General features: G+C 40.0%; 1 protein-coding gene and 1 long non-coding RNA gene across 2 annotated transcripts in view; both read left to right on the plus strand.

The window, feature by feature from the left end:
• LOC106741252 overlaps positions 1–6308 on the plus strand; it is a 55981-nt gene extending 49673 nt beyond the window's left edge. Inside the window, exons 2-3 of the long non-coding RNA XR_001374162.1 lie at positions 264–589; positions 5631–6308. This is a non-coding gene — a long non-coding RNA (uncharacterized LOC106741252). The remainder of the gene's footprint in view (positions 1–263; positions 590–5630) is intronic.
• Positions 6309–10034: 3726 nt separating this feature from the next.
• Positions 10035–13143, plus strand: LOC106741249. Its single transcript, XM_014613034.1, has 4 exons — positions 10035–10046; positions 10761–10858; positions 11625–12026; positions 12785–13143. Exons 1-4 carry the CDS (start codon positions 10035–10037, stop codon positions 12999–13001), a joined length of 729 nt encoding a protein of 242 aa, XP_014468520.1. The 3' UTR covers positions 13002–13143.
• The last annotated feature ends 9720 nt before the right edge of the window (positions 13144–22863 follow it).

Below are 22863 nucleotides of genomic sequence, written 5' to 3' on the forward strand. Positions count from 1 at the left end.
GGACGAGAGCTCGATTTACATAGCGCAATCAGCGCGAGGATAAGCTCCGCGTTCTTTCTCACATATGTAGCAAAATCATTGGCAAAAAGTGTACACATTTAACGACTTATCTACGCCACGTTGCATTCTCTCTCTCTCTCTCTCTCTCTCGTTCTCTTCCTCTCCCTCTGTCTCTCCATTTTCTCTCGGTTACACGAATCCATTTATATCCAAGCAAATTAAGAACGGCACGTCAGCGGATTGCCTTGATTTCTCGTTTGCAGGTGATAGATGAGGTACTTGGTGAAACAAAACGCCTGTGCCAGACGATCTTGAAGACGTGTTCGGCGTTAAGCTTCTTAAATTTTGCAGTCACCTCACTCTTTGTTGCCGCTCGCGAAAAATATATTGCGGAATCAGGCGAAGTCACTCCGGACGATTTGTTTTAGCGGATGAAATGCCGGGCAAGGTGCTGGATAAAGTAAAACTTCAATTAAGTTAATTGGCAGCGGAGAGACTAGATATAACAACGTGTCTCCTTCAATTTGACAAAAATGATGCTTATCGGCGACAGTGAAGTAGCGCTGCGCTCTCGAGAGGGAGCCCTTAGGTAAGATCGTCGAGCAAATCGAGATAATATATTCTTAAAATAGGACGTCCCCTACACGAAAAATGCGATATCAAACGATAATCACCCGCGGCGACAATGATCGTAGGGAGGCGGCGGTAACGCGTAACAATTAATTAGGATAATCCACAGATAAATATGTCCATGCACTGTCAGGATATTCTCGCTCCGAAATGCGCCGTTAATGCGGAGCGAGGATATTAAAAAGCCATCTTTCTTAGAAATGTGTCTCACACTCCACGTGACATCAGTTGTCATACCGTGCGTTTCGTTTTCGAAATTCGCGAACGGTCGCGAAAATTTCTCTAATTAACGAGATCTCGTGAAGAAATCGTGGAAGGTGGTTGGAAGTTAATTAGTCGAGATCAAAATCGACGATAATAAAAGTAATCCAATCACCTTGGTACGCGCCTTGCGTTTAAGAATAAGAATAAAGAATCGCGAATGACTCGGGCTTTACTGTAAATTCAAGTGTTTGCGCAATCACTTGGATTCATATTTCTTGTAAGATAATGTAATAAATACAAAGAGAGAGACGAATAATCGCAGATTAATGAAACTATAATTACTATTATTTGTTAAATGATGATACATTATAAATGTCAGTCTAAATTTCGAATCGAACATTTCTTTATTCTCGACAAATTCGTCGAACATCTGTTAACATCGAAAATTACTTGTACATGAATGCTTTTACATACCTGGAAATATGTGATAATATATATCACTGAATATATCACTGTCCATTCCGATTTAGCATCCTGGCTCCTGTTCCATTGTAATATTCCAGATATTCATTCATGGCACTCGCGTGAACACAAGAGGCACTTTTATCAATGAAACAGGTCTATTGATTTTCGCTGCACCGCTGAACTAGTGCAATAAGTTGAAGTGAAAAAACATATACTTGTCTCGCTTCAACTAGTGCAGCGAAAACGAACAGACCTAGAGTTCAGAATACCAGCGAACGGAAACACTCAGAAGGGTCTGTAATGCACGAGGTTATGTTTGACTGCCTTGAAGGACCCGAGTGTTTTCAGAGTGTTGATTGTTATTACAACGCGCTGTCGACGGGCTCACGTTTGTCGATTGGCGGCAGGCGAAACAGCACTTTTTGCCCGTTGTTATGGTATTCTCGCGCGTCGTGAGACGTTTGACCATACCGAATCGTTTCGAGCCGACGAACGACGCGCTTTCAATCGATTCGCATGAACAAGTGTTGATTAACGCGATAACGACGAAAACTTCGGTCACTTTGCGCGCGTACTTTTGGCGCCAACGTATCGACGACTAGATGGCCGACAAGTATCCCTTCACAGCAGGCTACCGTAGTGACGCCTCACGGACGACTTCCGTGTGACCAATTAGACGTTGGAACCGTAGCTTGATGTTGCAGGTCAAGGAACTCTAGCGGAATGATCGTTGGCCATCCTAGGGTGCGTTCTACTTTACGCTCGCGACGAATTCACAGACGCGTGTGCCAGAACGGTCCAGTGTAACTCGTCACACAGTGTTCGATGCCTTAGAGAAATCGGAGAAAGACTTATATCTTCTAAACTAATTTAGAGTATAGGTTATATATTGACAACTGTACGCTATGCAGTGCAATGAGAATCAGTGCTCTGGCAAAGAATCTCAGCCGACGTGCCACGCACGTCGTTTCTGTGACAATTGCCTGACGACGTGTATACCACATCGTTGGCAATTTTGCGACAAAAGCATTACGACGTGCGTAGCACGTCTTTCCAGCGCAAGTGGAATCTGCCTCTTGTCATCACTACGAAACGCGCGAAAAGTACGCGGCTCGTTGTGCGCAAAGTAACCGAATTTTCATCGGTGTCGCGCTAGAACGACCTTCTAGTATCATCTTGTATTTTTAGGTATGTGTGAAATCATTATCTGATAACTATTGACAGGACAATAACTATAACAGGATGTTTCCGACTTTAACAGACGTTTGATGAGCTCATTGAGAATGGGATTGAGTCGAAATTTAGAATCTAGTGTGTCTCTTATACTGAGATAATCGAACGTTAAATAATTTTTAAGTAAATATTTTTCCAAGCTACGAAAAATAAAAAATGGCCAAAGTGAAACAAAATAACTTGTAGCATAAAAATTTTGAGACTCGTTTTACAGAGTAATTGCATAGTAATTACAGAGAACATAAAAAATTAAATATTATTGGTTGGAAGAAAAAAATCTTTTTACTGAACTTTTATCGAAAAACGCTAAGAATTTTCTAGCCGAATTAACATACACTTCCTCATAATTAACGTAAGAATTATATATACAAGGACCTAAATGTGCGAAGTCGTTTTATGTGTGCACTATGTACACATTTACATTAATCGGAAGTATACGTTTTTACGCACTTTGTACTATGTATCGCATTACACACGGTGAAATGTATGAAATTACTCGTTTAAATGTGTGAATCTATTATTTTATACGGGGAAGTACGCGATTTTTACATGGAAAATCAAATCACACATCTAATTTTACACAAGTATATGTTTACCACACATTTAGATTTGTGTGCAGTGCTAAAGGAAACGGTCTGCAACGAATAAATTTCAGTAGAGAGAACGAAAACAGAATAAGGAGGAATTCTGTAATTTAAATTCATATATTCTCGGGCCTTCTGTGCTGCAACACGTTAATTCAAGTCGTCAGTGAACTTAATGGCCTATCTGAAATTGTTGGAATGAAATTTTATAGTGTTCGACAGACAAGAATTTCGTTTTATACGTAGAGGGAAAAAGAGAAAAAGAGAGAAAGAGAGAGAGACTATCGTTAAGAGCATATATTCCTTGAATGCCGCGGGATGGCTAGGACGGCTGAAAAAGCTTACATGATCGTGTTTAAATCCGTTCAAGTCTTCTAAGACTCGTATGATAATACGGGACAATTTTTCTTACATTATTTGCGTCGCGAGGACGGAGGCGCGAGCAATAATCGTAATTTCGGCGTTTCATGGCCCCGTAATTCCCTGGCGATGTAATCGTTGTCAATGCGAGCCTAATCGAACATGTACGAAATTACCGGTGCAACGATGATGGTTTACCGTATCGTACGTTACTTCTATGATATTCGAACGAAAGAAATCCGGCGCTTTAATTGCGTGCGATGGAAAATTTATGCGTCATCACTCCCATTCTTGCGTGATTCGCGGCAATTTTCACTCCGAGTAAACACAAAATAAGCCGCGATCACAAAGTAAGCCGAACTAAATGGATTTAAAGGGCCTCTTAACGAGAATTACGTTGTCCCTCCGCGACACACGCAGTGTGCATTTTATCAGTTTCAGGCGCCAAAGCCGCTCTTGTAACCGTCTAATAATCCCTAATTGGCAGGCAAGCGGAATCGTAAACGCTCTGATTTATCACAACGAGAATTTCGTGTATAGTTTTATTTACAACCGATAAACGCCCACGCGCGACGGCCCGAAATGGCCATGCCGCGAACGGATCGATAAAAGTCTCCTCCTGTCTTCTCTTTCTTTCATTCCGCAATGAACGTTTCGTGACGTAAAGGAAAAGCACGAAAATCGATGTACCATTTCGTTTTTGGGCTTTAAAGTCTTGCTTGAAAGTGTAAAATTAAAATTTATGTGCATGGATGGAAACCAGAAGAACTTCTTTATCAGAATATATGATAGTCTTGTGAAAATTATTACATATTTTCTCTTGCAAGTAATTATTTTTTAAGATATTTGGAGCTTCTAGGAACTTCTAAGCCCCAAAATTTCTCGGGAATTAATTGGGATTTAGTCCGACACCCCAAAATAATTATGGATTCTATTATATTGAAAAAATACTAGATGGGAATCCATATAAGAAATCTATATGGAATCCCATGATTGCATCTGCGCGAAAAACTTATGTAACAATCCATGTGGAATCCTGTATGAATTTTTGCACACCATGTGGATGTCTATATGGATTCTCACCATAAAATCCCTATATGGATTTTTAATATCCTATATCAATTCCCATGAGTTCCGTGAGAATCCATCTGGAAATTTTCAACTGAGTGCGTGCGCGCGCAACTGACATCTTTTTCGGGCGATTAACAACCTCTAATTGGCGACCTCATAAACGCGCGAATCGGTACTGATATATCGTCGACGGCGCGCTCGCGCGAAGGCTCGTTTATTTGCGCGAGCGCGCGCCCGGTGCATTGAAACGCAGGTGCGACTTAATTACAAACGAAATACCGCGTCTGTCCCGGGCCGAACAATAATTGGCTCCCGATTATGATGTATCGGGACGAAATAATTTGAATAAAGGTCTCCGAGGAGACCGGCCCGCGCAGAGGCCGCCTCCGCCGCTCCGTGTGATTCATCCTTGATTCGAGTGCTGACCAACGACGAGTAATTGTAGCTCCGGTTAGTATTATCTCCGATACGGGAACCTTGAAGATAGCCCCCTTCAACAGTGTCGGAAATTTTCGTTATTTACGCTCGCGCCGTTGTAAATTACGCCGGCGATACGTCGGCCGCCGCCGCAGATGGCCGTCGACGATACAGGAATAAATGGCACCTGACTCGTTACTGAGAAATCATGCAACTGGCATGGCCACAATGTTAATCGAGCCGCCGTGTTATACGGTTAATTACGACGCCGGGCGCCGTGCTCACATGGGTCGAAACTCTCTCTCTCTCTCTCTCATGTAGTAATCGAGCCCGGGCTACCATCTCTTCTTTGGCTCGCCACACGCTGCTACTTGAGATAGATACAAAATCGTAATTACCCAGAAGTTATGTCCGGGGATCATTACCTTTTGATTTACGTTAACACCGACGTCACCGAGGAAGGGGAAGGCAACTTCTTAAATCATGCATGAATCATTTTGAATCTAGCAGTACTGTTTCTGCGTGACAGTGAAACTGTTTTTGCTCGAATTACAAATAATTCGTTAATTCTCTCGTTAAGTTAAAAATTTATCGCAACGAGTACATATGCGATGGTTTCGCTTACAAGAGCAGAAATATTTCTCCCCGCGTTTTCTTCTGTTCAAGGATAACGTCGTGCAATTGTAACGAATTGCGAGAGAAGGCGATAGTTTGCCGGCTGGAATCCTTCGCGAAAATGAGTGGAGAGGAGCGAATGAGAAGTCCGAATATTCACCGTCGGAGTCATTCTTTCCCGCGACCGTCGTTGCTTCGCCCGACGCCAATTCTCTCCGTCGAAACGAGATGCGCGCACCGATGCCAGGCCGCTTAATTTTTTAATATGACGACACTTTGACGCTTATGGCGTTCGGAGTTAACGGGCGCGCATGAGATACGTACGGCGGGACATGCGATGAGATAAAATAAACAGAATGCGCGCGCGAATGATAATTGCCCTTTCATTATACGTCAGCTTAATCTGTTTTATGTGACGCTTCAATTTCGTATATCATACCCGCGAGGCGAGCGCGCGCAGCGGGCGCATGAAAAGTACGGAATGACCGGGCAATCAACATTCGCAAATTAAAACGAAGAACAGGGCGGATATTGATATACGAGCACGAGCGCTGTCATTTTCATCATCGCAAGAGACAGGCTGAAAGCTATCGCGCATCAAGATACCGCTATTAGAGAGACTGCTCTAATTCTTAGTATCATGAAAATGTAAATTTAGAATACTTAGATCTCCTTCGAGTTCAAATTTAAAACAGAATATTTCAATTAAGATCTCAGAATACTGCGAAATTAAAAAAAAAAAAATGCCACCATCATTGTTTTATTTATACGGTGTAGCGCATTACTGGTTTTACTATTTCACCACAACAAATAAATGGATGTAGAGTCGATTTTTTCTGAGACAAAAATTAGATTAAAAGTTATCTATTTTCTGTTTGAGAAATACAAATCGACCCCTTGAGCCTGCCAACTGACCGCCTCTTGCGGTAAAGCTGACGTGGAAGTCTGAGGCTGGGTGCTTTCGCCGCGTTCTCTCGGACGTCGCAGTGTCGATACCTTACAGGCCAACGACGAACTTCGTGCTCCCTCGCCAAGTATGCAAAAGACATTGACGGTCGCACATAGTAGCGACCCAATGTTATCTACACTAGAGACGGACGATCCTGCATGAGAGAAACATCGTTTAAAACAATAGTAATTTCTGATAATCGATTAAAAGCACTGTAAATAATCCAACAACTTTGAATCTCTCCTCGTATCTATTTAATAAATGATAAATTATTATTGGTGATATAAATAAATAATGTTTACAAACCTGTCGAAGAAAGAAATTCAACGTCAAGTCAAGAATTGTTTCTTATTTCCGGCCAATATGACTAAGTCGAAAGTAATTTTTATTTTTAAATAATACAAAGATGCATCAAGTAAGTTCCTTTATTTATCTTTCAGTCGTATGGCCGAACAGAATTAAACTTTAGTCTATATTTAGTAACCAAGAATTGCATTATACTGAACATTTAAAATTCAAGTAGGACAAGTCTCAAGGTAATCTGAATAAATATGCACGTAGTGAAGGTAGGTAGGAGTTACATATCCAGGGATGTTTAGCGGTGAAATTAAGTAATATTGAATTTAAAAACTTGACATTGGGAATATGATCGAATTTGAAATGTTAAGGAGATAACTGATAGATCCGACGTCTGGTGCAAATTATTTATCGTCATCTTGAATTCAAACCTAACTTCATTCATCTCGGGCTTTATTAATTTCATTAATCAAACAATATTAATTACAATAGTATAACGTCATTGTTAAAGGTGTTTTATTATTATCTTAAAAATGAGTAACATTTCTCTCTCAAATATGCTCTGCCAAAAACAAATTTATTTATAGTACTGTAAAAGAAATGTTATAATAGTTAAACATTAGAAACGCAACGAACGGAATATTCTTAAATCATACTTATGCAATATCTATTAAGAAATGGTCGTACGCAATAGATCGATGTTGCGAGCGAATAGCGGAATAACGGAATTGAAATTACTTTTGGTCTTGGAATTGCCATACCGATTTGCGGAATTTTACGGAAAGCGGATGTTCATTGTCTTCATCGGCATGATCATCCACGTGGCAAACCGTCGCGTAAGAATTACACCTTACGATACACGCAACCATGTTGCATAAAAATAACGAGTGTGACATGCGATCAATAGGATAGGCAATAAACTCCCTAGTTGCGGCTGTCAGTCAATTGCGACGGAATCCCGTCCTCTTTGTTTGCTATTGCTCGAATATAAATTCCGGAACACTGTCCTTCCATACTTTCACCACAATATTCTATAAAAGTATTACAGTCGCGATGTTTTCTTTATAATAAATCGTTGTTCTTGCGATAGAAAAAGCAATATAAAAAGATCACTTTCCCGAAAAAATTGTCCGAATAGCGAGATATAAACTTTTCTGGGAATTTAACCCGTTGCGATTTTATGTCGAGTGTCACTCGACGTAAGCGTTTCGTTCCAGCAAGTCCTATGACGCGACAGAGTCGACAGAGTCTTCATCGTACGCTAAAAGAGATAAGATAAGGTGTAGCATCATAAATGTTTTCCAAAGTAAACTGTACCAAGCGGATGAGCGATTGGCAAAATCTGTGCGGACCGGCTAGGACGAAATCGCGAATACAGCGCGGACCGCAACGGGTTAATGATAGAAAAAAAGGTTCAATTTCCGAAAAGTGAAGGACATTTACTAAGTTCCACTAAAAATTCGATCACTTAAGAACATCGTCAATCCGGGCACGGATTATTATTTGTGACGGTGTTATTGAATCCAAAGGATAATTAGAGGCGTAACTATCAGTGCAATCGACGTTAATATCTTCATACCGGAGTATTCTCACGGACAAAGTACCAGTCGTAAGACGGAAAAAGCGAAGTAGGCTTCACTATGTTGCGCCGCAATTCCGCATCGCCCTTATTACTGCCACGCTAAATGTCAAGAAATTCTCTTATATGATCGGGAAAGTTCTGGGTTAACCTGACGATTCGTACATAACCGCGTGCACAATCAAAATATGAAATTGCTAGGATATTGTACGCCGCTTTTTCCAAACCCACAATATCACAGCGAAAATATTCAGTTAGTCGACCAAGCCCACTTGTTCATATGCAAGCAGCAGTCTGGCAATTCACTTACATATTAAGGAGGAAACACATTTTTATATAATGAAGCATATATATATAATGAATGATTTGATATATAGTATTTGATATATGAATGAATAATCAAGTATTTATATTAGAGGAGCACAAACATAAATTCCTACGAGGTAATTTCCTACTATACTTGGTATAACTTCCAACATAAGAGAATTTTATTTTTTAAACAGGCGGAATATATAATTTTATAAGTAAGAAAAGCATCATATATATTTAATTATTGAATCAATAAAATATTAATAAAAGAGTTATCGTGAGTATTATTTAGCAATTCATCACCTGCACCGGATGTTAAGTCCGCGCAATGAAAACCCTAGCATCAGAGTTCTCGGCGTTGAAATCTCCGGCGTGGGAGTCTCCGCTATCGAACTCTCTCCAGCGAATAATAATATTCTGTGATCGCGCAGACGACTTTGAGAAGAAAATACAAGAGAGCCTTACACCACGAGAGAATGCATTTCCGAAAATCAAGGGCACATTGCGTGGTCAAGGGCTTCTGCTCATTGACGCCGCGTTGAGGTTGCATGTCTGCCAGTCATTTAAGCAATGTCGAGATGGTATTACTTATCGTCGATCGCAATATGCATCTCGCAAGGTAATATATAATTTCTCGGTTGAATTTCGCTCTCCACACGCAAAGTAATAATAATGCAAAATTATTATAACACAACCTTCACTTATTCGATTATTGTAATAATTATTAATACGAATACCCACAAAATGCAAATGTTATGCCTAGCCATTTATTGATATGCTATTTGTAATTGCATAAATATATAATTGCTATTTATGATTCGAGCAAGCAGAAATACAGCTCACATTTGCTACGCAAAATCAGAGTGATTGCCCTTTTGAATTTCGACCGAACATTCTTAACTATTCGTGCTGGAAAGTTCAGAGGAGACCGGCAGTACACTCATGAATCATTACGTATAATGTAATTTTCACCTGCGGATATCGTGAGAACGCCTGGGTTTATCACAACAAATGCCGATTATTATCACCAATTCGTTGCCGTTACCGGAATTCGCGCGTTATACAACCGGGGATTTAAGACGAGGAGCGCGATTGCGCCATATATTATGAATGAAAATTGGAGGAGCGTAAGAAATGTAACAGAAATTTTCAACCTCTTTGTGTGGCGTATACGCGTACTCAGATCGGCGTTCAGGTTGAGGCGGAGGTCGGGCCCATGGGCGGGCCCCGCCGCTCCCGAAGGGGACCTATATAAGTAGACCCGCGCAGCGTAAAACGCGATCCTACAACACAATCGCTTCTGCTTCATCAACAACCAGACATGCGTCCTCCTGTGAGTATCATCTCGCTCCTTCTTCTTCTCTTCTCTCTTCAATTTCACTCTCTCTCTCTCTCTCTCTATCTCTCCGTGACGCGGTGAGCGCTGACACAATTAAAATTAATTGATTCTTAAAGAGAAAGACTGAATCTTAACGATCTGATAATTATGTGAAGTGCATAGAAATATTTCTACTCTGTGTTTGAACTTGTATTAATTGATTGAGAGATTTTAAATATTGCAAAAATTATAATAATCGCTCCTTAACTGCACTGATAATGTTTAATCGCTCTCTTTCTTAAGGATCGTCTACAATAGCCGTAAAATATGCAGTGAGACATAAACGTTAAGCTAATTGACCCACAGTCGAATTATTCTTGGACTGTAAGAATCCAACCGATCGATTAGCTTATTACTTACGTCTTAATGCATACTTCACGACTATAGTAGACGGTTCTTTAAGAAGAAATATTTGAATAGGTTGCAATCAGTTTGTTATTTACGAAACGAGGTTTGCGTTTCTTGTGAAGAAGTGGGTTGACGCGTCGAGGAGTGCTAAAATTTCATGTAGTGCTCTTTGTTCGTTGAAGAAAAAAAAGTCGGAATGATAATAAGAGAACGCGTTATTGTCGCGCCGCTTCAAGCATCGACTTTTCGCCGATGCGCGTACGAGCGCCATTGGGAAAACTATTCAAGTGCCAACATTTTTATGCAAATTCGTGTCACCAGGTGCTGTTACTGCTGTTTTGCCTCGGCCTTGCGGTCGCCCAGCACAATCAACCGTATCCTGTGACGACACCAATACCTATCTTAAAACAGATAAACAAGTGAGTATTATATCGGTTTTACGTAACCGCATGAAAGCGTCATCGAACTTGGCGCAACTTAATGCAACGAGTATAGTGGGCGGTAAGAAGGCTGCAGCACATTTCTGCCTGATATGTAATTGGAATACACGAAAATCGTGCGGGCGATCGCACAACTTTCACTCGTTCTTGAATTCATGAAATTAATAAGTGTCGTAATCTTTTTGTCACCGACTATACCTTCAAGTATCATGCGTTGTAATGATTATATTATCATAAAAATTATAACACAATGCTGTTGATGGTCAATACCAGCGTCGGAAGAATTAATAATAACGAATAACGCAACGGAATGACAAAATAACGCACAACATAAAGAATAACAATGTAATAACGAATATCATAAATTTTTAGACACTGAACTATAAACATCAACTAACAATAACATTACAACAATGTAATTTATTTTCCACTCAGCAATGTGTAATTATTGTGCAGAACGCATGTTACATCTCTGACTGAGAAATGATAACATTGATGTAACATTACTGTTAGTTTGTGTTTACTGTAAAAACAATATTTCATTGATATTTCTAAAACAATTAAATCAAGCTTTTTTACTACATTTCGTTACCAGTACTTCAACCTTCGTTACTTTATGATATTATTGTTATATAGCTCGGGCAAACGCGTGCAGAAAAATGCGTGCAGAAAAATTCACTAAGTTCCAAATACAACGTTAATTGTTATTATTATTATTATTAAATATAAAATTATTTTTTCTCAGGCACAACGAGGACGGTAGCTACAGCTACGGCTTCGAGGCTGCGGACGGCTCGTACAAGATCGAGTCCAAGTATCCGACCGGCGAGGTCTACGGCAAGTACGGCTTCGTGGACGACACTGGGAACGTACGTGAGATCGAGTACGGCGCGTCCAAGCGCGGCTTCGAGCCGGCCGGTCCTGGGATAAACGTGCCCCCGCCGACCTTGACCGACAACAGCATCGCCGGCGCGAACGATGACGACGGACAGTACCGCGAGGACCCCTCGGTCTATCATACCGACCCGCGCTTCACCAACGGCGAACGTTACAATCCCGCGCCTAAGTACGGACGACAACAACAACAGCCGATCGCTTACAGTCAGCAGCAGCAGTTCCCATCGCCAACTTACAATCAACCGACAAGGTGCAGTATCGGAATGAACTTTGACACCGCCCGCTCTCGACCTTACTTTCAACGCGAGAGTCTTCGTAAAGAACAAAGTTTTGCTGGAACTGCAAATAGCTTGTTAACATAGTGACAGCGGAAAGATTTGTTACATGGAGAAAATAATTTTGCTATCATGACAAACCGTCGTTGCAACAACGATGAAATTTTACTCAGTTGACATAACCAAACCAAACTGTCCATATATCCAGCGAATAGCAATTAATACTCTTAACAAATCTTTCTACCGTCCCAACAAATCTTTTTGTTGTCACTATATCAACAAACAATTTGCTGCTCCGACGAAATTCGCTTTCTCCGTATTCGACGAAGTCCGAGTCGACTTTTCGCTTCGCGATGCCGCGATCAGTATTTGAAACCTACAAATTCAAGTCGAAATGCAGGTTCGATCGTGAGAATGTCGCTGAAAATTTGACAATGAGAAGCCGTTCGGCCCATTTTTTCGATTTCTCACGACAATTTGCCAAGAGTTCGCCGATTTTTCTTCGTACCCGCTATCTCAATCGAACCATCTTGAATCGGTGTGCGCGGGAAGCTCGGCGAGAGGGAGAAAAGTGCAAAGAGAAAGAGAGAGGGGGAGAGATAACGAGCGTACTAAATGTCAAGTGAATCACTGGAAAGTACCGTCGTGACTTGCTCAACTTGCCGGGAAATCGGTCGCGCGTCTCGGCGGGAATGGAATCGAGTCGATTAACCCAATTCCCTCATCTTTTCAGGTATAACGCGCCCGTCAATTACCAGCCGGCAGCCATGAAGTTCCAGCCGGAATATCAGCCGCAGTATCGATCGCAATACCAATCACAGAATCAAGGTCAGCAGTTGCGCTCCGCAGCGTATCCTTCGCCCGCGATTCCGGTTGCTCCCCAAGGACACGCCGCGACCAATATCGACGTCAACGCCGGCTTGGCATCTTACACGGTTAATTACAAATGATGAACGAAAAAGGGAAGGAAGGGAAAGAGAGAAAGCGTGTACATACGGTATTATTTATAAGTATTCCGAGTCGTTGTTGTAAATGTTCATTTAAGAAGATGCCATACTTGAAAATTTCACCGACAGAATACTGATTTTTTTTCTGCAAGGTCTACGTCTTATTGGTTGCACAGAATTGTAAATGTTTTTACTCAGCAAAAGCACGCCCGAAAATGAATAGGAGCATTGCTCAGTATGTAGCGGAAATGATAAAAAGTTTCAAATTGACATCTGTAGCTGCGAATTAACATAAATATTTATCTGATACGAAAATCCTACAGCTTGTGCATTAAGAAAAAAGTTTATTTATAGGATATAAGATTTATTTCACAGAAATATGGTTTATTTCTATCAAATAAAACTTCTGTGAAGTAAATCTTATATCTTACAAATAAAATTTCAAGTACTTTTTCCCAGTGTACGCGCCGGATGTGTCAGTGCTTCAATCGGGAAAATTTCAAAGAATATTTTTATATCATTCCAATGAAACTGAGAAGCCTAAAAGAACACGAAAAGTTTGCAGAAAAATATCCATACATCTCGATTAGATTCTCCGTTAGATATGGTAAAACAAAACAGTATATTCATCTCGCGTTCACATTTATGTCGCACTTACGTTCACGCAAGATGTTTAAATGCACAAGAAATGCAAAAAGAGCAGTGGGATCGCGTCAATGTAACATAATATTTTGAGGATTGTCGCTACGTTATCGACGCTTGTCATCGTCGACTTTGGCATCCTCTTAAGCATCGTGCTTAATTAATTAACTAACGTCGCCGGTCGAGATATCTCGCACGCTGGGTCGTCACTCATGAGTTTACCAATCGGTACGACAACTACACTACGCACTTACGATTACTTTTGAGATTTACACTTTACGTCGCTTTGTCTTTCGTTTTTTTTCCCTCCGGAACGGGACTTTCTACCTCTTGTTCTCTGACTCGTTTCCTCTACCTCTCCCGCTTCGCGCGGGAGCTCCTACCTCTTTCGTCGGTAAATTGTATGTACCGTTTCTATGATTTATCTGATTTCCACTTTCTTGACTCGCTTAATGTCTCAGTTACGTTTCCTCGTCCAAAAGCAGGTCAAATACTTCCCACTTGCACGTGTTAGAATCTGCGTCTGCGGTCGCGAAGGACCTTCGAGGATTACGTTCGCGCGTATTGCACTTGACTAGTGACTCGAGAGAGAGAGAGAGATTCTATCCACGCGCTTAAGCGCGCAATATACAAGGGGAGACCCAAAAAAACCGGATTTTTTGTATAAAAACTTTATTTATTAACTTTTTTACAAAATTCCTTCAGTCACCTTCAAAGTACTCTCCATTAGATGCGATGCATTTGTCAAGTCTTTTTTCCCACTGTTTGAAGCATCTCTGGAACTCTTCAACTTTGATATCGTCCAGTGCCCTTTGCGAAGCTGTTTTTACCGCCTCCACATCATCAAAACGTTTCCCTTTTAGATTTTTCTTCATTCTCGGGAACAGAAAAAAGTCGCACGGGGCTAAGTCTGGTGAATACGGAGGGTGAGGAACGACAGGCCATCCCCGAGAGGCCAAATAATGGGTCACTCGTAAGGCCGTGTGTGCGGGGGCGTGATGAAGGAACCTGATCGCCAAATTTCCGTGCGTTTCCTCCGCACATCCTCTCGCAGACGTCTTAAAACTTCCAAATAAAAGTACAAAATTTCAAACACACTGTTTGTTCTTTTAAATTTGCCATAACGACTTCGCAGGCGGAAAAAAATAACAGTAAGAGAGACACAACACTACGCTGAAACGTAAACCTACAAACTGACACCGTCTGTTTCGTGAAGGTCTCTACTAACCCCATGTAGCGGGAGAACTCTCTACTACGTCTACGAATGGCAGTGCGCTCTCAGTTCGGTTTTTTTGGGTCCCCCCTCTCATTCGATGCGCGAACGCATCCTCTAAGGCAAATAAGATGTAACCGTTAGATCAATAGCGCTCTTGACGATCCGACGGACACGATTGAACGGCACGGATCGACCCTGCAATGATATCGAGTCACTCGAGACCAACTTGTCAGGTGCGAAGTGATACTCGGCAACAAATTCCATTTGCCAGATGCGTGCTCTATTAATAGAGGCGTCTTGCGCGTCCACTTAATGCCGTTGAAAATGTACAGGTAAATATCTTTTCTCGTGTATCAAGAGCGCCGTCGGCCTGTTCTCGACACACCCAAGAATTTCACCCGCGCTCTTATCGTTACGTAATACCTGCGGGACCACCTTCGTAAAGATACTACCTTCGCACTCGGCCTTTTACGAGCGCAAGATTGAAATTTATACGCATCGAATCTCCGCCGTATTCCGTCCCCGTCGGCAATTCCCAATGCATTAATCGTTGTTCTGGTATTTATGCTCATCTTAACGCGTATAGGAAAGTATATTTTAATTTTTCACTTCTCCTGTAAGAAAAAAAACAAATATAAATGTTACTATGAAATAGTTACTATGAGATTGCTGCAATTTTAATCCGTTATACTGTTTGTGTGTGTGTGACGAAAAGTATATATAAAATTACGGAATTTATTATTACGGAACTTTTTGACTCACTAATATGTCTTATGAAAATAATTTCGATGTGAGAATAACGATTTAAAGTAACATATATAACCCAGAGAACGTTAAGGGCCAGTTTCACAACTTCCGATTAACTTAACCGACCGGTTCACCTTAACTGGTTATTTCTGGTCAATTCTGCTCAACGACAAATACGACTGATCGATTTGAATGGAATAATCAGCGAATTAAATTGACCGGAGGTTATGAAACTGGCCCTAAAACGTCTTAAGACGTCATAAAGACGTCTAAACGATGTCTCCAAGATGTTTTTTAGACATACATATTGTGTGGAAAGTTAAACTTGGTATATGATACGAGAGGAATAAAATATTGAATAAATATATAAATAATAATAAGTAAATATATAAATATTGATTAAAAGTCACTGTACAATGTACGTCGTTCTTCGTTGCGGTATTAATTCAATGACGATATCTCGCGCATTCTCGTGTGGGTATAACAAGGAACTATTGACTATCGTGTCGCCTTCGCGTCTTAACTTCTGGTTTGATCCTAAACCGCACGCATAGAGGTTACACGTTGCGCATACCTGACACACATGGAGAGTGCCACGGATCACCGCCCAAGTCCACCTTTCACAATATAATCCGCGATCTCGATCCCGCTGCGCGATTGGCGCCGATCGAGCTTACACGTGTGAATCGAGGTTCCCGAGCGGAAAGTTTGAGAGATAGCTCCTTCTGCTTCCGGTTTTCTTAATCCTTCTTTCTCAAACAGCATACTTATTAAAAAAAATATTCCATGTATTGAATAAATATATTTAAAAAATAATATTAAAAAATAACACTTTTGCAGTTTATAATAAGGTAATTCAAGTAATAATATTACGTAAAATTACACACACATTGTTTATAATAAAAAAAAGAAAAAATATATATATTTCATCTACGATATCACGATTTTATATTGCATGCAAATTGTGAAAAGCATGTTGCACTGAAAGCGCATGGAAAGTTCACACATATTTCACAACGACGTTCGATTGTGAAACAATCCTTGATGGGAGAAATACGCAGGTTACGCACAATGACTTGTCGTCTCTGATAACGACCGAGTTTTTTTCCATTTCCCCACTACCGATATACATTTGATCGAATGCGCGGTTTCGCGATTCCGCGTTCACTCTCTCGAGACACATTCTGATGCAAGGCGTGGTGCGACGGTCCGGTGCGCCAGATGTCGGTAGAACTTGCTTTCCTTTGCCGGCGTAATGAACATGTATAACTTTCCTCTTTTCGTCGCGACTACGTAATTATAAAACGACTTGCGCTGAAGTTGCTCGAGCGGCATTTGCATCTCTCATTAGAGCATAATATTAAAATAATGTAATATTCGCGGCGTAAATGTAATATTAAAAAAAAAGATTTCCGCTCTAGTTTTCTTTTTGTTTTTGTTTTCTTTTTTCTAAATCTCCGCTTCTAATCTGTATCTCGAGATGCGCTGCAGTGCGTTGCGCTCGTAAATTGAAGCGCACGAGGAACCAACTGGGAGAGGAGTGTTTCGTCACGTATGAACGGCCCCGGTGATTATTCGCGCAATTGAAAATTTACACGCGCGTCCTTCAATAAAATGCGCGCACGAACGCGTATGCGTCCTGCTTGTTTCTCACTCGTTGCATGGAACTTGCAACGCATTTAATTAACGTGCGAAGCCGCGTATCTCCTTTATGAGAAGCTCGCTCTCTTCCTGATTATCGTTGGTATCCAGTTGTGCGGGACCAATTTGCTTATTTATCATGCAACTTTCGATTTTTAACAATGGACAGCTTGGTTGGAACTACATATTGATAAAGCGCGAGCAATTCCAGCGAATTCTTTTCTCTGCTCTTCCGATGTTACAACAGACGATCCGTCTTTCTTAGGAATCCGTTTAAACTTGAATTGCATATTGATGAAAGTGCTATCCGCGCGTTTGTAATGTTAGAAAACGATTGGCCGTTCGAAAGCTGAGATATTCGCACTAAAATATTTTTTTTATAAGTAAATGATAAATTGACGAAGGGAGACCCATTAATATCGCCGCTGGAAATCGGACACTACGGGCATCCAACGGGCATCTTGAATTGACGATATCGCAACGCGACGGAATAATTCTACGAAGAGGTCATTCGAGAAGAGATATTATCATACCGTTTTCGGACTCTCGACGCATATCTCGTGACATAAAATGCCGAATAAGAGGTGAGCGAATTTATACGCGCTCGTATCAGCCGGCCCAATTTCGAACACGCGCGCATGCTAGGACAGTGGCCGAACGACTTTTACGTTTCAGACAGTCCAGTGCTAATCACATCACCTTCTCTTATAGTAAGTACCAACCACGTTAGGTTTTTGCAGAACAGGGTTCTCGCGCGACCAACGTGATCGGGCATTTGTCGTCAGGCAATCGTTCCTGATTGTTGCATAAAAATAGAAAGCGACGTAATATTAATCGAAGGAAGCTGCTGGGCAAGGTCGGTTATCGAAAAGTCGCGAATCAACCCGTAAAAATCGTCGCCGACCAAGTCGTCGGGCGCAGCTCTGAAATTCGTTCCCGACGATTTGCCTGCCGGCATTGTTCGCTGCGCCGATCGGCTTTTGTTGCAAGCCGTTGCAACAACACTCGCAGTTGCATAAGAAAAACCGATGTAATGCGAGAGATGCGAGAGAAACGCGCCGGCAGACGTGGCATTGCCAGATCGTCCTACGGTCGCGTGTCGAGGAACTAATTTGACCCGAGATGATCTATATTAGTAAATGTCAGGGCTGACGGCGCCGAGAACGTTTCCGAAGAGAGTGACTTGTGAAAGGCGAGGCTTTCGATTATCGTAGTTCGGTAGACCTTGCATGCCTTGTAGCAATCTCGAGGTATCCCATGTGTTTACGTGGTTGGATAGCACTTTCCGAATTGACCGGTAAAACTTTGCGCTAAATCCATCCGTCTGATCTTTCATAAAGTACCGCTGTGTTGTTATTACACGAATAAATTATTATTAAACGATAGATGTATTGGTATCGAACGATAATTTAACAAACGTTTTGCTTCGATTGGAAAATTGGAAAAAAATTCCACTGATGTTGCGCAATGTTTAACATGCAACACTTCAAATAGTTCTCATATGTTTTATCATACCGATAAAACTTCGCGATAAATCCGTTCACTTGATTTTTCATAAAGTACCGCCGTGAGATTATTATACGAAGCGATCAATGTATTAGTGAATTTGAATCAAACGATAATTTAACAGATGTTTATATTTTAGTCGGAAAATTGATCGTGAAGAAATTTGCATCGAATCTGATATTGTGCGTGTGATTGAACTTGCAATACTTCAAATTGTCCTCATATTTATATTCCAATGACTATAATTTCTTTGATATCTGATAATCTGCCATTTTCTTTAACTCGAAATTCACTCATCGATGTTAGCGAACATCGTTCAAACGATTTACTCGACAAGATCTTCCGAAAGTAAAACATCGTTACAAAACAGTACAATCGGAAAGATCAAATCGTTCAGCATAACAAAGATCGAGCGACTGGACTGGGTCAAAGATCGCGTCTTTTTTTCGGAAATTACACAAAATTAACCGATCTTTAGCTTCCTTTCACCGAGTGGCACGCCGCAAGGCGGATCATCGGCGAAATCAAACTTGTGAATGCAGACACAATCTGGGTCGTTCGCGAGCAATTATCGCGGGTCTTAATCATGAGGTCCACGCCCCGTGGAAGTCATCGTTAAACCACACCAACGTAATCGCTTCGAGCGGACCTTGAGGACACGGTTGCATCACAAGCGTGAATGAAAAACAAAAGTATTTTTCTCCTTCCTTTTTCTTTGTTTCAAAATGTGTTTGTTTAGGAGAAAATATACAAGTAACATATCTCTCTGGCAAATTATAAATTATAATACACACATATAAATGTAAATTATATTTGCACACGAAATTTATATTTCCTTAATCTAAGCCAACAATTCTAGTTAATTTTGAGGCGTTAATCATAAATAAAACAGTTAAAATCAAAATTCAGTTCTGGTTTCCGACACATGTAGTAAACAACAATAAAAAGAGAATTTAATATTTCTCGTGGTATGGAAAAAAGAATGTCTTCAATCGTCTTTTTTACTTTGAGATAGTATGTTTGTATTATTTCTATTCTTTCATTCTTTATTTCTTTATAATGAGACCGCTAAAAGTGTCTAAAAATGTAGCATTTAAAAAGAATTTTAATTTTCCTGACAGTATGAAACATAAGACTAAGAAATTATAATAAAAATATGTTCTGTTGTCTTATTTTTATGTCTCATACCATTAATTTACAATTTAAATTGTAGACTACATTTCTTAAACTAAATAATTTTTTTGTAATTTTTTATTTCAACGCACATTAACATCAATAGAAAAGATGAAAATTCAAAATGGGTATAATTATGGATACAATATATAAAATTTGTTGAATAATGTTATATAAATTCTTTCATCAATCAAATTAAATTCAATTGCAGCATAACGAATTTCAGATTTGAGCTGCCAAATACAATATTATGTAAATTTTCCGCACGTTCATTGCATTTTCTCGATATCTGTCTCTCAGATTTCAAACGCTAAATAGTGTAACTTCGTGAAATATTAAACGCACTATTAGAACTATGTCGAAAACGTCGGTACGCGGTGCAACGACAGCATGTCGACACATTATCAATATTAATTGGTACGCAGAGCGACGCAGAAAAAATGGGCAATGAAATAAGAGGCGGGAGTATCGGCCAGTCGGTAACCGGCCGTCTAATATGCCGATAGAAAGTTGCAAAATATCGATCCATCGATAATTTCATAGGCGGAACCCACGCGATCGGCGGCGCGTTTCGTAAACTCAGGTGAAAACGCCGAGTGACCGGACGGCTTGCAAAGGCCGTACTCCATTTTACCGAATCGCCGCTCGACCTTGCGTTCGTTTCAAGGAAACGAATAGGAGTCACGCCGTTTTATTTTGAGACTCAATGCCGCCCCCATCGTTTACCGAACTGCGCTGGAACGCGATGGAAAACGAATAAGCACCGAAACAATCCTTAGCATTTATCTCGGCGTTTTGTTTCTCTTTTCCGTTTGTAATTGCCTCGTTTGTATTAATTATCGTTCTGAAATGATATAAATATGTTATTTACTCGTACACTGCATTATTTCATCCTGTATCTTGTTTTCTACGTATTTAATCCCTAGTAGAAATTTAGCCCAGTGGGTGTCAAGCTGTGAGGTAAGAAATTTGTATCTGACGTCGATACTAACTAATAATGTAACTAGATAAATAAATTAACTGATGGTTAAATAAAAGCAATTATACTTAGGGGATGAAAAATCATAACTAATTGTCAGTCAGTAATATAACGCTCACATTCGCTATCTCGAGCTTCTATTAAATAACGTAAGTGCAATTTTAATTTACCAGTTAACTTGAAAATACTAGTTGGCGGCATACAGTAATTAAGTCATATACTTTAGAATAGTCTATCATATTTGATACATAATGACTGGACAACGGTTAGATCACAAAACCGATTTTATATTACAGCGAATGATCAGCCGGTAACGAGCTAGTAACGGTGAGGTAGAAAATTTAATCTAGCCTGTTTAAATTTAACTAGCTAGCTCTCTAACATTTGACTCACGCCAGCTAATTACATTTCTACTCGGGATGTTGCTGATGTATTCCTTCTCTAATTTAGACTAGATGTTTCAAAACGTATACATCAATCGCAAAAGACATCCTCCTTATAATTGTTTGCGCTGCTCTGTGATATTTAATTCTCGGCGGTAATAATGTGTATAATCAAATCAAAGCGATACGATATCTAATGGCGCTTTCTCTTTTTCGAGATACCACTCAACGAGAGTGAGAGCAGCGCGTGCCGCGGGGCATGTCGTATTGTCGAGATAGATATTACGTAAACTCGATGCTTCAAATTGCGGTCAATTATACTTGATTCTTCGGCGAATGTTCTCGTATAATTCGCGCGTTCACAGGAAGTATGATTTCGGTGAAAAGTGACTTAATACTGCAATTTGGAAAACTTTCGTTCGTTCGGTTTAACGGCTGACGGTCAAGTAGGGAGGGTGATAAGATGACGACTTTACGGTTTGTCGATTTTTCGTCATTTTTGTAGTAACATAAAAATAATGATAACTTTTTTTCCCAATAATTAAAACCTTGCCATAAGCTGAAAAATTTATAAATAAATTGAAATCCTGTTTAATCTACATTCTTTTAAGGACGTGTCAATTTCGTCATTTGATCTTCGTACATAAGATGGCAAAGGTTAAAAGTAAATTTTTTATGCCTACAAAAAATAATGTTCACAAACTTTTTATATTCTTTCGTTATTATATTGTCTGTACAACACAAAAAATATATATATAAAATAAAACACAAATAAATATATTATTTATGAACAAAAAATATAATTTATGGCAATATAATTTAAAAAATAAAAAATCTAGACAAGAAAAAAAATAAAATCAATTAATTTTATTTATATTATTTTTTAAATAAAATGCACTAAAATGCGTCATGTTGCCCGCAAATGATATTCACACATAATATGTTATTTCATCCCACGATGAAAATGCTAGCTTAAAAAAATAAGCAAAATTATTCATCGTCTTACTTCGTCATCTTATGCCCTTTTCTTCTATACGTCACGACAGCTGCGCGCGGGACATCCAACTCTGCGGCAAAAGAAATGCGTTCTTGTTCGTAAGTCACGGAAATTAATTTTAAAATATGTAAACGGAAACATTCGGAGCGGTTACGGGAACGTGCGTGACACGAGAGTTGCAGAACCCGTTAAGTCACTATTCGATACTGGATTTAAAATAGTTCCATTGCACGGAAAGTTGCGACTCGCCCAACGCGAATAAAATTGGATCACTTTTTATAGATCGTTCCGCGATTGAGAGGCGATACGGCGACGAATGATAAGAACGAATGCACTCGTCGAATTATTTTGTAAAGCCGTTCGTGCGTAATTTCTCTCTCGTGGCCCCGATCGCGAGTTTTACATAATATACCCCACCTTAGGAACTCGGCGCACCAATTTCAAAACCGATCAGATTTTTCGCATAATTTGCGATATATATAATAGCAAGAAAATATCAACTAAACTCACATAATATTTAGAAATTCATAAAGAGATAATCATTTTTCGCACCTTGACATATAATATTTTTAGCTAGGACT

The sequence above is a fragment of the Dinoponera quadriceps genome, unplaced genomic scaffold, assembly GCF_001313825.1.
Source record: "Dinoponera quadriceps isolate SergipeBrazil2010 unplaced genomic scaffold, ASM131382v1 scaffold654, whole genome shotgun sequence".
Lineage (NCBI taxonomy): Eukaryota > Metazoa > Arthropoda > Insecta > Hymenoptera > Formicidae > Dinoponera > Dinoponera quadriceps.